Here is a 13,114-nt window from a genome sequence, read left to right as displayed (position 1 = left end):
GTCGTTTTCTCTCATCACTGCACAGCCTCGGTGGTAAATTGAGCACTTGAGAGTCAGCCTAGACACACATGTCACATGTGCATGTAAGCAGCGCTCTGTATAGTTTGAGGCCCAAGGTGGCCCTAACTTGAATTGGCTTTTCTTGTGCCTCTATCCACTATGCTTAAATCGATCGGTGAACATTTTCCTTTGGAGTGTTATTTTAGATTTTAAAAAGCTGCACATGTGTATGACTACTAGCGTTCATCAAGTTGGATATCCCGCATCGAAAAAGTCAGAAGGCAACTAGGCAAGTAGTTGCTACATATTTTGGCTAGTTTAAGCGATCAAATAACAGCACTCGTATACCGAGAAGTATATCCGATTCTGAGAGCATCATTACGACACGAAGGCAAATATTATCAGCGCTTACTTCAACACTTCAAAGGTTAGCCAACTGTTAGGCTTCAATTATCAATGTCAAAACAATCAATGTTAGCTTCCGAATATCGGCGGAATTCTGGTTGCAACGCCTGCTCTCTCATTGGTCATAGCATCCCCAATTTGTAATCTGAAGATCACATGACCCTTTCATTGCGTCAGAGTCCGGGCCGCGGCGACTCAACTTTTTAGACTGGACTTATTTCCATTGGCAAATATTATGATTTTGGCCTGGTAACTTCCAAGTTCCAATACCAACATGTCTATCAGCTCAACATCCACAAACATGTTCCGACGCGCGCTTTCCAGCGCTCGAGTCTCCAACTCCATCCCCAAGACCATCAGACCCGCCGCGTTCAGTCCCTGCAGGAACGTATCGAGCGCTGCTCGTCTGCCCACTATCACAGCCTCAGAGACGCGCCGGCGGCCAACACTAAGGCCCAACCAGCAGCCCGTGGCAGCGACCGGTGTGAACGGACTATCGCCGACAAGCAAGCGGACAATCTTCATCCAGACCGAGAACACTCCTAACCCTGATGTATGTCCCATCTTCTTACAGTCAACAATCGATGAGCTCAGTTCTGACTTCACTACAGGCCTTGAAATTCATTCCCAACCACCGCGTTCTTCCCGAGGAATTCCCTACCACTTTCCTTGAATACCTCACTCCCCGCTCCACTCTCGCCCCTCCATACCCATCCCCCCTCGCCGCAAAGCTCCTGGACGTTGATGGAGTCACCTCTGTTTTCTACGGAGCTGACTTTATCACCGTTACCAAGGCCGGTGATGCGAACTGGGCGCACATCAAGCCCGAGGTATTCAGTTTGATCACTCAAGCCGTGACCTCGGGAGAGACCATTGTGACCGTAGTCGAGAACACCGGTGAAGCCGGACACGAGGTTGAGGAGGACTCGCTCGCCTACAACGAAAATGATGACGAGGTTGTCAGCATGATCAAGGAGCTCCTGGAGACGCGCATCCGTCCGGCTATTCAGGAGGATGGCGGTGATATCGAGCTGCGTTCGTTCGAGGACGGTATTGTGATGCTGAAGCTGCGTGGAGCGTGCCGAACTTGCGATTCGAGTACAGTTACGTTAAAGAACGGCATTGAGTCTATGCTGATGCATTATGTGAGTTTCCCTTGGAGTTCTGTCTTTTTTTTTCATTTTTCATTATGTTGGACAAGATTACTGATGCGTTTATCTTGCAGATCGAGGAGGTCAAGGGTGTTGAACAAGTTCAGGATCAGGAAGAGATCATCTCGATGCATGAATTCGCCAAGTTCGAGGAGAAGTTGCGACAGCAGAAGGGAGCCAATGCTACGGCGGCGTCTTCTCTGGATTCGGCCCCGTAAATGGAGGATTCTCTTCGCATCTGGCCTGTACTATATTTCCCATACATACCACTTTTTTCTTTTCTAGACATGGTTGAAAATTGAAATACCGATGATGAGCTATTATACCCTCTGATAGTTTACAGATAGGTATTTGCCAACAAGCTATTAGTACATTGTGTTGACAAAGTCATTGAGAAAGAGATCAATTGACATGATGGATGCAGCCGGAAGACTCCCGCTATACAGTTTCCCATAGAGGCTGAAGGTCAAGACGCAAGTAAGCGAGGAGGAATAAGTGGGGCCAATGACGGGAAAGTGCTTTGTGCTTCCAATGGGTTTAAAGAAAGGTGATTGGTTGGAAAGGTTATGAAATGAGAGTCGAGACTAGTCTTCTATACATATCACGGGCATGACTAGTGTCTGATTCTAATTGCGGGGTAGTGGATAGATGGCTTTTCGCCTCTTGTTTAGAATCATTTCTCTCAGTTAAATTAGTATCAACATGTCAAAATTCCTTGCTTTTTTTTTGGAACTCCCACTGCCTGGTTCACGTGGAGTTTTTTTCCTTGAAAGAGAAATCCAGTGTAGGGTCAACCATGTCCAAATGAGAAATGAGCCGTTGCAGGGAAATCAACCCGGAGGCCCGGAGCGCCCGATGATTCGTGCCCAGACCACAACCTGACCTAGACCGTTCTCCCTTGACATTTTGGATTTTGGGATTTTGGGATTTTGGGATTGGATTTTTGGAGATGTGCACATTGTATTACACATGATTTTCTGTACCACCGGTTAGACATGGACACTGGAAAGAGTTGTCTTTTTTCTCATTTCATGGGAATTTTACGATTCCTTTTGAACCGAGGATCATCTTCGCAAAATGATGTATATAGCGGGGTTTAATGCAGGTTATGAGCTCTCCCCGCAAAAACAAGACAGATCAGCCCCTCTCTTGGAAGTTGAGAGCTGCTCCATTTTCCAATTCCCCACATATAGTGCTCGTATACACATTCCTTGACCGTATACCAGAAGTAGATGATTTCCGACATCAGTAACCCCCGCAAATGTGCAACCTTTCCATGGACCGTGCGAGGCTAACTTGTCTCTCTCTTTTCTCTTATTTTTTTTTAATTGAAAATGCACGGATTAAAAAAAAAAAGTGGGCTGACAGGGCCTGCAGGGAGGCTTTAATGGAGTCGCTCGCTTCATAAACCAGTTAAAATCCTCAAATGATCGTCGGCTTGGACCTCCTATTTTTTTTTCTTCTCTCAAGTGCTCTCTCTACATGTACTAACCTACACCATGAGATTTAGAGCCAACCGAGAGATATATACAAGTGCATTTAATGTATCACCGCGTGGAATCATCCGTTGATGGTCCGTGTCCCCTGAACGGGGCGACGTTGCCAATTCCGGTTGACTTCCCCTCTTCTTTATAGTCTCCAGTATAACCATTAGTCCATTACTACCTTCTGTAACCTTTCCCCCCCCCTTTTTTTTCTCTTTCTCTTTTTTCTCTCTGGAATCTTCTGAATTAAAAGAGAGAAAAAGAAAAAGAAGTAAAAAAAAAAACAAGTCAATTTCCCCTCAACCATGCATCGCTGAGGGGATTCTGGTTGCTCCACAACGTCATCCCGCAAGGTCACACGCTACCCCAGCTCCTTAAAAAAAACCTCCCGAACCCATTTCCACCCTTCAAACCCGGGGTGGCGATCATTACGATCATTTCCATCAACACTCGTGTTCCATCTTTGACACCCCCGCCCATCCCTTACCTGAACCCGCTTCTAAACGGCCCCATACTCATACCAACTTCACTGATTCCCACTTTCTCCCGTTACCTTGTGTGGAGACCCTGAGCGCGGAGTGATTCTGACGAGACCCACGATCTTCTTCACGGCGCTTCTGTTTTCCAAATAGAATTCTCGAAGATCCTTTAGACTTGGTGAGTCGGGGATCCTCTTCCTGAAATTCCGCGCGCGCGAAAGAGAGATCTTACCCATCGCGCCCACAGACACGCTTACTACGATTACGCCTACCTTTCCTTCCTTCATACTTGATTCAGGTTTCTTGCGACCTTTGCAACCTTTCCCCAGGCGTCTTGTGGGATTCATACGGGTCCAGTGTAGACGCATCCTAGATCTCTTCTTTTCTTTTCTTTTCTTTTGGCGAGGTATGTTGCTCACAAGAGCGCTTTCCCTTTCTCTCCCCCTACCACTCGCCACCACCTTTATCCCCACACGACCATTTCCCCGTGGAGCGCATAACCCTCAACATTTCTGTGAGCCATTGGGTCCCTTACACTTGATACTGCGCTTGTGAATTGGCATATTGAATTCGGGGGATTTCCATTCCCCCGCTTTTGTCATAATGAGCCTCAGTCATGCCACCCTCGACACGTGCCCCGCGCATCGTGGCCTGTTTCTGCACAACTCACCGTTGCGATTGCAATTTTCAATTCTGTTACCCCCTGATCGCTGACTTGTTCTTCACAGTGTTGCACATAGCGCATTCATCCAGTCGTCCACCTTCCTCCCAATCATCGAGATTGAACCCTTCCCTTTCCAATCTCGTCGAGCACGTGGGATCAAAGACTGCGGTGCTTTGTCGCGTGTCTATCGCCAATCCCGTTAGGCTCTCATACAGTGCAGCCTAGCAGCTCACTCCAAAAAAAAAAAAAAAAAAACATATCACAGGTCAGCACATTCTTCGATCTCGGCACCCAACCTTACTCTTTCTTCGCAACGGCCTCAGAGAGGATGGCATTGGGCAGAGCGAGTTTCTGGCATTCAATGTACCGGGATGAAATAGAGAGGAACTGACATTATCACAGTATCACCGGTAACTCGGACACCATGTCTGCGCCGAATCACAAACAAAATATGACCACCCAATCCAACACCCCGCCGGCGACTGCGACTACCAGACTTGAGAAGAGCCACCCCGGAGTGCGCCGGTCTACCCCGGATTCAGAGGCTCTTGCTTCGTCTGATGATGATGGAGACCATGCGGTCTTGACAACACAAAATATGGTTTCGTCCCCGATCAAGCCTCGACGTCGGACATCGTGGCTCAATGAGGTTCCTCTTTCCATCCAAAGGAAGCATTCTCTCACTGGCGGTCCCCTCTCTTCTGCTCCCTCTAACCCCACAAGCCCCGCGACTGACCAAGCACCTTGGGCAACAAACCCAAGCCCGGGTATCAGTGGCTCCTCATTCAACTGGAATCAGTCTGGAGGCAGTACCTTTCCTTGGGGAACGGGAATCTGGAACTCGGATTCACGCAAGGAGCCACCATCACGTCTCGCAGAGATGGTTCCATCTCCTACCATGACCAACCCCCCACATTCGGGTTCGATGGGTGATGAACTACTCAGCCCCATCACCCGTACTATCTCCGGCGAATCGCCTATTCCATTCTCGATTCCGCTGCACCCAACTCCCAAAACCTACCGTTCTCAGTCGTACTCTGTTGGACAAATGGACCCTGAGCATCTCGGAATGATGGCAAAGGTTGGCGCCGGTGCTGGTGCTGGTAGCCAGTATCCAAGTAGCCGTTCCCGAGGCCCCGGACAGACTTCAGCCGTCCAGCAGCGTGGACAGCGGCCCAGTGTTCTGGGTGAATTGGGACATGATACCGCTATGCTCGGTCGTGTTCGCGAAGACGAAGATGGTGATGAGATTGGGAATATCTCCGAGGGAGACTCGAGCTATTCGGCAAGTCAGGCCAGACAGATCGAACAATTGGCCCGTGAAAACGCGATTCTCCGCCAAGCTGCAGCTGCTGGCCAACTTGACAGTCGGTACCGGGATCGTGCAGCCTCATCTGCCTCGACTGCTTCTGCTCATCCACTACATCACCGTATTCGAGGTGGTGTTCCGGAGGAAGATCTCGTGGGCGAGGACCTTGGGGAGTTGCGCGGCTACGCGCAAATGCGCGGCAATGGCAGACGACGACTCTCAGAGCACTCGGCAAACCTAGAGCAGCAATTTTCCTCTTTCGCGGCCCAGCCTTTGGAGAATCGGCAACTTGAAAATGTGCGCAAGGCTCATTGGCAGACGTCGCTAGGCTTTGGGGGTATTCCTGAGGCCCCACAGAGCCGTCGTCATTCCTTTGCCGATATCTCTATGCGTCATGGTTCCATTGGTTCGGCCGACCCCCATAATGCTGCTGTTGCTACTCCTCGCGCTGGGCTTGCAGATCATGATGATGGATACGGCAACGTCAATGAGGGATATGGAAACACCAATGATTTTGTTAGCGCCTTGCAGCAGCAGCAGCAGCAGCAACAACAACAATACTACCCTCGTGAACAGACCTTGCGGGGCGATGGATCCTCTGGAATTCCGGCGGCTCTCAACCAGTACGCGATGTCTAATGCTTACGGCCGTCAACCACCTACGTTGTCTCATGCCCACCAGAACCAGCTCTTGTACATCGTCACGTTCAAATGCCATCGCGCAGACGTCTTTTACGTTCAAGAAGATACCGGGCTCCAAGTCAAGGTCGGTGATCTCGTGATTGTTGAGGCAGACCGAGGGACAGATCTGGGCACGGTGCAGCATGCGAATGTGTCTCTCCAAATGGCCCGAGAGTTGAAGCAGAAATATGCCGAAGAGCACTACAAGTGGCTCATGATGTTCTCTCGCCAGGGTGCGCTTGAGGGTAGTTCCAATGCGGCCCCTGCGGGCATTAATGCTCGAGGTGCTGCGGAAGGAATTGGCCCTCATGCGCATGGAGCTCCGGAGACATCGACCGAAATCAAACCCAAGCTCATTAAACGTCTTGCTCAGAGCCATGAGATTATGGCTCTACGGGACAAAGAAGCAAATGAGGCCAAAGCCAAGCGTGTCTGTCTGCAGAAGGTTTCAGAACACCGACTTAACATGGAGATCTTGGATGCCGAGTTTCAAATGTAAGTGTTTTCCCCCCTCTCCCTGGTTTGCTATTAGAATTGAAAAAAAACTGACTCATCATGCAGGGACTGGAAAAAGCTTACATTCTACTACTTTGCCGATTCATACATCAACTTTAACTCCCTGGTCACGGATTTGTTCAAGATTTACAAGACCCGAATCTGGATGTCCGCTATCAACCCTGCTTCGTTCGTGACGCCACCAACTGCTGGCCTTCCTGGACCCAGTCCAATGGCCAATCCACTCTACAGCCAGGATGCATCTCATGGAGATCGACGACACCAGCATGAACGGCCTTATGGAGGTCGAGATGCAGATGCTGGGCGTGAAATGGCCAATCCCGTTGGCATGCTCCGGAATGCCTTCACAGACACTTATCAGCCGTTCATCCAGTCATCTCGCCAGGTAGATGCCGGACAGTCCGATCCTTTCGCCCCATATTCCCCTACCAGCTACGGTCCCCTGGAGACCGGCTTCTCCGACTACCCTTCTGGTAATGCGCCTAATAACCGCATGCACCCAGCACAGAGTGAATGGGTTGGCCGTTTCCAGGGTCTATCCCTCAACTCCTGACCACCCCCATGATTATCATTGTACAATTCGAACTCCTTTGATCTTTCATTTTTGATTTTTTTCCCCCCTCTCAGTTTTCTGGTTTGTTGCAACGAAAGAGATTCACCTGCTAGACCTTTTTGACATGACGATCTTGCCCTGTCCCCCTCCCCCTCCCCCTCCCATATTTTATTCTTGCTTTGAGGGTTTTCCTCCCTTATTTCCCCCATGCACGCGTGTTCTGCGAAAGATTGCTTTCAGTTTTCGTCCTTTTTGAGATCTGCTTTTTGTTTTTTTCAGGATCATGTAACACCTTTTCTACGCTAGACATCATACCCCACGGGTTGTACAACCAACCGCACAGTCGTTACCTTGTTTTCTCCGATTTTTGGTTGTTGTTTTTTTCTGGTCGTATCGTTCGCTTTATCTAATAGACCCGGTTCTTACGACCAGACAAATCGTGTTGATAGTCAAGACTGGTATGCGCTGGCGCGCCTTTTTTTCGGTCTTTTACAAATTTCATTCAAACTATCAATGCGATTCTTTTTCTTCTTTCTCCTCAAGGCTGGACTTCCCTTACTTACTATTCCAGTTTCCTTATCAAGATGCGGGTTCCGAGTTCATATTTTCCTTTCTTTCTTGCTCACTATATCGCTTCTATGTTTAATCTTCATATTTCATCTTTCATGCTCATCGATATTGAATATTGAATATTGGTCACGCGTGGGATTTTTTTTTTTTTTTATGATTGTATGATCTTGATCTTCTCTCAATTTTTGCTTTTTTTTCTTGAGATGGGTTTCATGCTATACAAATTGTGGAAGATGATTACAGGATCAACGCAAGATGAGTCGGATATAAGGTTAGCAAATAGTCGAGCTTATAGTAATGTCTTTTATCCTACTGTATCCTTTTGGTTTCTTTCGCGGCTCTCGTGGCTTAAACGGTCATATCTGTTACTGATACCTAGTAGGTACTGTTTCTCACTGATGATGTGTTTCCCTCATAATCGCCGATAATATATGGCGTAGTTTTCACACCGTTACCTACTACATAGTACTACTACTCATAGATCTTATCCTCCAGAGCCCACAAAAGCCAATAGGTAGCTCTCTCCTCATATAAGTAGTAGATACATAGTACTTCAAACGTTGCAGCTGTCCATATTGGGTTCAAAATATTCTCTATAATTCTCATAACCTGTACATCCCACCCTTAAAAACACCAAAAAAGAAAAGAAAAGAAACATGACGCAGAAAAGAAAGAACCACTCAAGCAAACTTATCATGCTTCCCCTTAATCTTAACATCCAACATAGCCTGATGGAAATCTCCCTCCCTCCTCGCCCTCCTCAACTTCTTAACCTCCTCAGCATCCAACGTCCTCCCCACAATAGCCTCCAACTCCTTCTGACTAATCTTCTCATAGGCCTTCGACTCCTTCGACGCCCGAAGCCGCGGCTTAAACCGAGCCTGCATCCGTATCCGCACCCCAGTCTCAAACGAGATGTTCTCCGCATCCCCCCGAATCTCCACACCGGCAGTCGCCTTCCCATTCTCCTTCACGCACAGGAATGTCTCTGCGTCCCCGCCTCGCGTCTGCAGGTAGAATGTCCCTGGGATGTCGGGCGATGCGATCACGACGAAGGACTCGTAGTGTCCGACTGCCGACGCGGTCGCGCTGAATAGCCCGTGCTTGTCGCAGCTGAGGTATCTAGATCGTACAAGGTGGTTAGCAATGCATTGAGGTGAGATGAGCAACAAAACAGGACAAAATCATTCACTAGACACCAGATAATTCCAGTCTGCTTTCGCCTTGTCTTGTCTTGTTTTGCATTTTTTGGGATCTGATCCACTTACTTCCCATGATGTCCCTTAAAACTATACCCCTCCGTCCCAACCACCTTGGTAACAACCCAAACCTGCCGCACATCATGCGGCTCCGCCGTCCCCGCATCCCCCTCAACCACATTCTCCAGCTCGCTCGCAAACACCACGCCGTTCGGATCGCTCGCCACGCAAGCCGGGCGATCAGAGGGCAAGACAATCACGATTGGTCCGCCCAAATCACTTGGCGCATCCGCTGACACCCAGCTTGTGTCGTCGGGCGGGTTCGCGGCTTCGTCGTCCGGCGTTTCGGTGGTGGTTTTACGGGTTTTGGGCGAGCGGTCTTCGGTGTCGGGGGCCCGGCTTTTGCGCTTCTTCGGCTTGTCGCCTTTGAATGTTAGGGGTTTCACCATTTTGGGTGTTTGATTTGTCACGCTTGTGTGTGGGCGTGGTGGGGAGAGAGATGGAATTGGGGAGAGCTTCGAGTGGGAAGTTGAGCTTGGTGCTTGGTACTTATCGGTATCTTATCTTATCTCTATCTTATCGGGTGGGTCCATACAAAGAGTGTTCGTTAGAATTTAGTGCGAATACGATCGTTCGAACAACTTGGAATTATCAATGTATTTGTGTATATACTATAACTGTTCTCTCTCATGTCAAACGTAAATCATATGATCCCGGCAAATCTAGAATCTATAGTCTAAGTCATCATCCAATCACTTAGTAGTAATCTTCAATGTAGTAGTCAGAGGCAAATCCCGACTAGACGATCCAACATAGATCTTGTACTCTCCACTCTGCAAGAGCCACTTCTGCGCCGTCACATCCCAAGTGCTCAGATCACGACGGGCAAGCGTGAAAGAAACCTCAGTAGACTTGCCAGCCGGAATCGAAACCTTGTCGAATCCACGAAGCTGGCGCACCGCAGCACCGGGAATACCAACATAAAGCTGAGCAACCTCAGCACCAGCCTTGCTTCCGGTGTTCTTAACAGTGGCCGTAACAGTCACGATAGAATCCCACAGATCAACCTGACCACCCTGCTCAATGTGGCCGGTAGGGTACGCCGCAAGTCCGCTTTCCAGGCCGGACACCTTCAGCTCCGAGAAGCCGAAAGTAGTGTACGAAAGACCGAAGCCGAACTCGTAGCGCGGCGTGATCCCCTTCGCATCAAACCACTTGTAATCCGTCAGACTGCCCTCGGTAAAGTTGGACTGCGGGAAGAGCTCGTAGGGCGCAACGGCGTAATCGTGCCAGTAGGACGGGTAATCGGACTCGTTCTTGCCGACGGTGTAGGGCAGCTTTCCGGAGAAGTTGTCGTCGCCGTAGAGCAGGGAGGCGATGGCACGGCCGGAGTCTTGGCCGGGGAGATGGGCGAAGACGATGGCGGTGACGTTGGCGTTGTCAGCGAAGGACTCGACCATGCGGGTTCCGGCGTTGTGGATGACGACGATGGTGTTGGCGCAGGTCTTTGCGACCTTGGTCACGAGCGCGTCGGAGTAGCTGTCGTATGTGCCGGAGCGGTCGAGGCCCTCGGTGGAGAAGGCGTTGATGAAGACGATGCAGGCGTCCGAGGCCTCCATTACGCCCAGCGTGTTGGGGTTCACGCTCGTGTCCCACATCACGACGGTGTTGTCCTCGTATGCTCGCTGCTGGAGGGCGTCGAGGGGCGCGCTGATGTAGGGGCCTGCGTTGGCGCCGGAGCCACCTCCCACGCTGAGGGTGCCGTTGAAGGCGACCTGGTAGTCGTATGGCTCGTTGATGATGTCGGTGCTCCCGAGGAAGCCGGCTTCGGCGGCAAGCGCGGGCTCGTAGCCGTACTCCCAGGGATCAGAGGTGAGGGCCGTGTTAGGCATGTATGCTGGGGGAGCGGCAGCATCCCATCCGTAGACGGAGATGAGTTTTGGCGACTTCAGAGGGAGGGCGTTGTTCAGGTTCTTGACAAGGACGTGTCCTTCCAAGGCACCCTCGAAAAGAACGGGCTTGGCCTCTTTGGTGAGAGCGCTGACAATCTCGTGTGGAGCACTGAGGTTGTAGGGCATTCCAACGCCGAGGGAAGGGTAGCTCGATGAGTCCTGGCCCATCTGGTACCATGTTGCGATGATTCTGCAGGGGGAATTAGTTTAAGCTCATGGCTCAAATGTAGAGAAATTGTCGCATGTAATACATACCTTGTTGCCATGTCATCCAGTCGAGAGAGAGGGACACTGCCGTTCTTGATGGCTTCGGTGAAATCAGAACCCCAGAAGGTCAGGCCGGTAGGCATCGCCATGTCAAGACCGGCCAATGCAGCAGCCACACCAGAGTGTTGACCATACCAATCGGTCACGACAAATCCATTGAAGCCGAGCTCGGTCTTGAGCAGGCCATTGAGTGTCTTGCTGTTCTGGCAAGCGTAGGAGTTGTTGACACGGTTGTAAGAGCACCTAACAAAAAAGATATTGTTAGTTCGGCACATTTTTTTGTAAGCAACACGGTAATTGTGAACTAACATGATGTTTCCAGCACCGGCTTTCAATGCGTCTTGGAATGGCCACATGTATGTTTCGTGCATTGTCTTATCATCGATGTTGCTGGAGACAGACTCCACAGTCTCGTTGTCAGAGTTGGTGCTAGGGTTGCGGTATAGCTCTTGTTCGTATCCAATGAAGTGCTACGCAGAACCATGTGTGATTAGAGAGAATTCGATTGAGAGGATCAATCATCATGATGTTTCTCATAAACCAACTCACCTTGACACTTGAGATCACACCTTGTCCTTGCATACCCTCAACAGTTTGTGCGGCAAGCACACCACTCAGGTAAGGATCACTAGCAGCACCTTGAAAGATGTGTTAATAAGTAGTCTAGCACAACTCAATGTTTCAGATCTGCACATACCTTCCCAGTTTCTTCCATTTGTAGTTGTTTTTCCCAATGGCGCAACAACAGGGCCCAAAGCGATGTTGATACCCTTTGTCTTGAACTCGCCAGCCATGTGCCAACCACGGTCATGGGCAAGCGACTTGTTCCAACTAGCACCAACGTGGATTCCACTTGGGTAGCTGTTCACAAAGTCCGCCATGCGGACTCCATTGCCTGCATCCTGAAGACACATACCAGGGAACCCAAGACGAGTAATAGCTCCAATTACTCCCACACAGCTTGTACTAGTAGTGTCGATACCGTAAGTGAGGTTATTCTAGGAAACCCCTTGTCAGTTCAATACTTTTGCAGTGCGCAGTGAATCTGTTGAGCTAACCTTCTCCTCCAATGTCATCTGGCTAACCAAAGCATTAGCCTTCTTATAGGCTGCAGCCCAATCACCACTTCCCGAGCCATTTGCTATATTTCATCAGTAAGTCTTGCCTCGGAATACAATAGGGAAAAACATAGGGATGGAAAGGAAAGCATACGTGATGGGTACACAGCGGGAGAATCTCCATAAAAGTGAGTGTCAGAAGTAATCTGGCTCTCGGCATGACCAAGTCCACAGAGGGACAAAACGGCCAGTGTCAAGCCAAGCTTCTCCAAATGCATGATGGCCCAGAATCAGAGATTGTCTGTATCTTGACCGGATTGTTTCGTCCACAGGAGAAGGAATTGACTCCCACAACAGGGCTCCGCGCTCCTCTATATATGTGCGATCTACACGTTGATGTACCCACCCCGAATTTCTTTTTGTCCCAAAAAAAAAATTCATCACAGCTCGGCCACCCTCACCCCATGCCGTGAGCTCATGCCGTGAGACCCGGTCCGGGCTATTGCGATCTCCAAGACAAATTTCCTGTTCGGACAAGTCTTTTACTGTCCAGATGCGTTAGTGGTGCTCCACAGCAACTTGGTGACTTGGATGGAGAGTCTAAGATACCGAGAACCCCGCATAGTTGCCCATCGGCATCAGAAATTTGCGGTCTGTGGGTTAAGTTCAATGCCGGTGACGTTGTTTCGGCTCGAGGCTGGAATTCGGTTGGAGGCTGTGGGTAAACTTCGGGGAGTAAGAGGGCTCGGGGCCGTGTTGCGGGTCAGGTGAAAGTTTAGACTATTTCCAAAGCTGGTATTTTCTAGGATGGACTGTGCTAGGGAGTA

General features: G+C 49.7%; 4 protein-coding genes across 4 annotated transcripts; 2 read left to right on the top strand and 2 right to left on the bottom strand.

Annotated features, from left to right (window-relative positions):
* Positions 1 to 679: 679 nt before the first annotated feature.
* Positions 680 to 1,774, top strand: N7466_003786 (NifU family protein; the record flags this gene model as incomplete). Its single annotated transcript, XM_057163183.1, has 3 exons — positions 680 to 958; positions 1,017 to 1,550; positions 1,631 to 1,774. 3 exons carry the CDS (start codon positions 680 to 682, stop codon positions 1,772 to 1,774), a joined length of 957 nt encoding a protein of 318 aa, XP_057021864.1.
* A 2,833-nt stretch (positions 1,775 to 4,607) lies between these two features.
* Positions 4,608 to 7,241, top strand: N7466_003785 (PSP1 family protein; the record flags this gene model as incomplete). Its single annotated transcript, XM_057163182.1, has 2 exons — positions 4,608 to 6,667; positions 6,734 to 7,241. 2 exons carry the CDS (start codon positions 4,608 to 4,610, stop codon positions 7,239 to 7,241), a joined length of 2,568 nt encoding a protein of 855 aa, XP_057021863.1.
* Positions 7,242 to 8,491: 1,250 nt separating this feature from the next.
* On the bottom strand, positions 8,492 to 9,459 carry N7466_003784 (uncharacterized protein; the record flags this gene model as incomplete). Its single annotated transcript, XM_057163181.1, has 2 exons — positions 8,492 to 8,933; positions 9,080 to 9,459. The coding sequence occupies 2 exons, from the start codon at positions 9,457 to 9,459 to the stop codon at positions 8,492 to 8,494; spliced, it is 822 nt and encodes a 273-aa protein (XP_057021862.1).
* Positions 9,460 to 9,762: 303 nt separating this feature from the next.
* On the bottom strand, positions 9,763 to 12,565 carry N7466_003783 (beta-glucosidase; the record flags this gene model as incomplete). The annotated part of the gene is made up of 7 exons (XM_057163180.1): positions 9,763 to 11,152; positions 11,218 to 11,472; positions 11,539 to 11,699; positions 11,779 to 11,867; positions 11,927 to 12,227; positions 12,288 to 12,370; positions 12,442 to 12,565. 7 exons carry the CDS (start codon positions 12,563 to 12,565, stop codon positions 9,763 to 9,765), a joined length of 2,403 nt encoding a protein of 800 aa, XP_057021861.1.
* Positions 12,566 to 13,114: the final 549 nt, after the last annotated feature.

This window comes from Penicillium verhagenii (genome assembly GCF_028828195.1).
Source record: "Penicillium verhagenii strain IBT 33310 chromosome Unknown utg000005l_segment0_segment0, whole genome shotgun sequence".
Lineage (NCBI taxonomy): Eukaryota > Fungi > Ascomycota > Eurotiomycetes > Eurotiales > Aspergillaceae > Penicillium > Penicillium verhagenii.
This window is presented reverse-complemented; position numbering and strand designations above follow the sequence as displayed.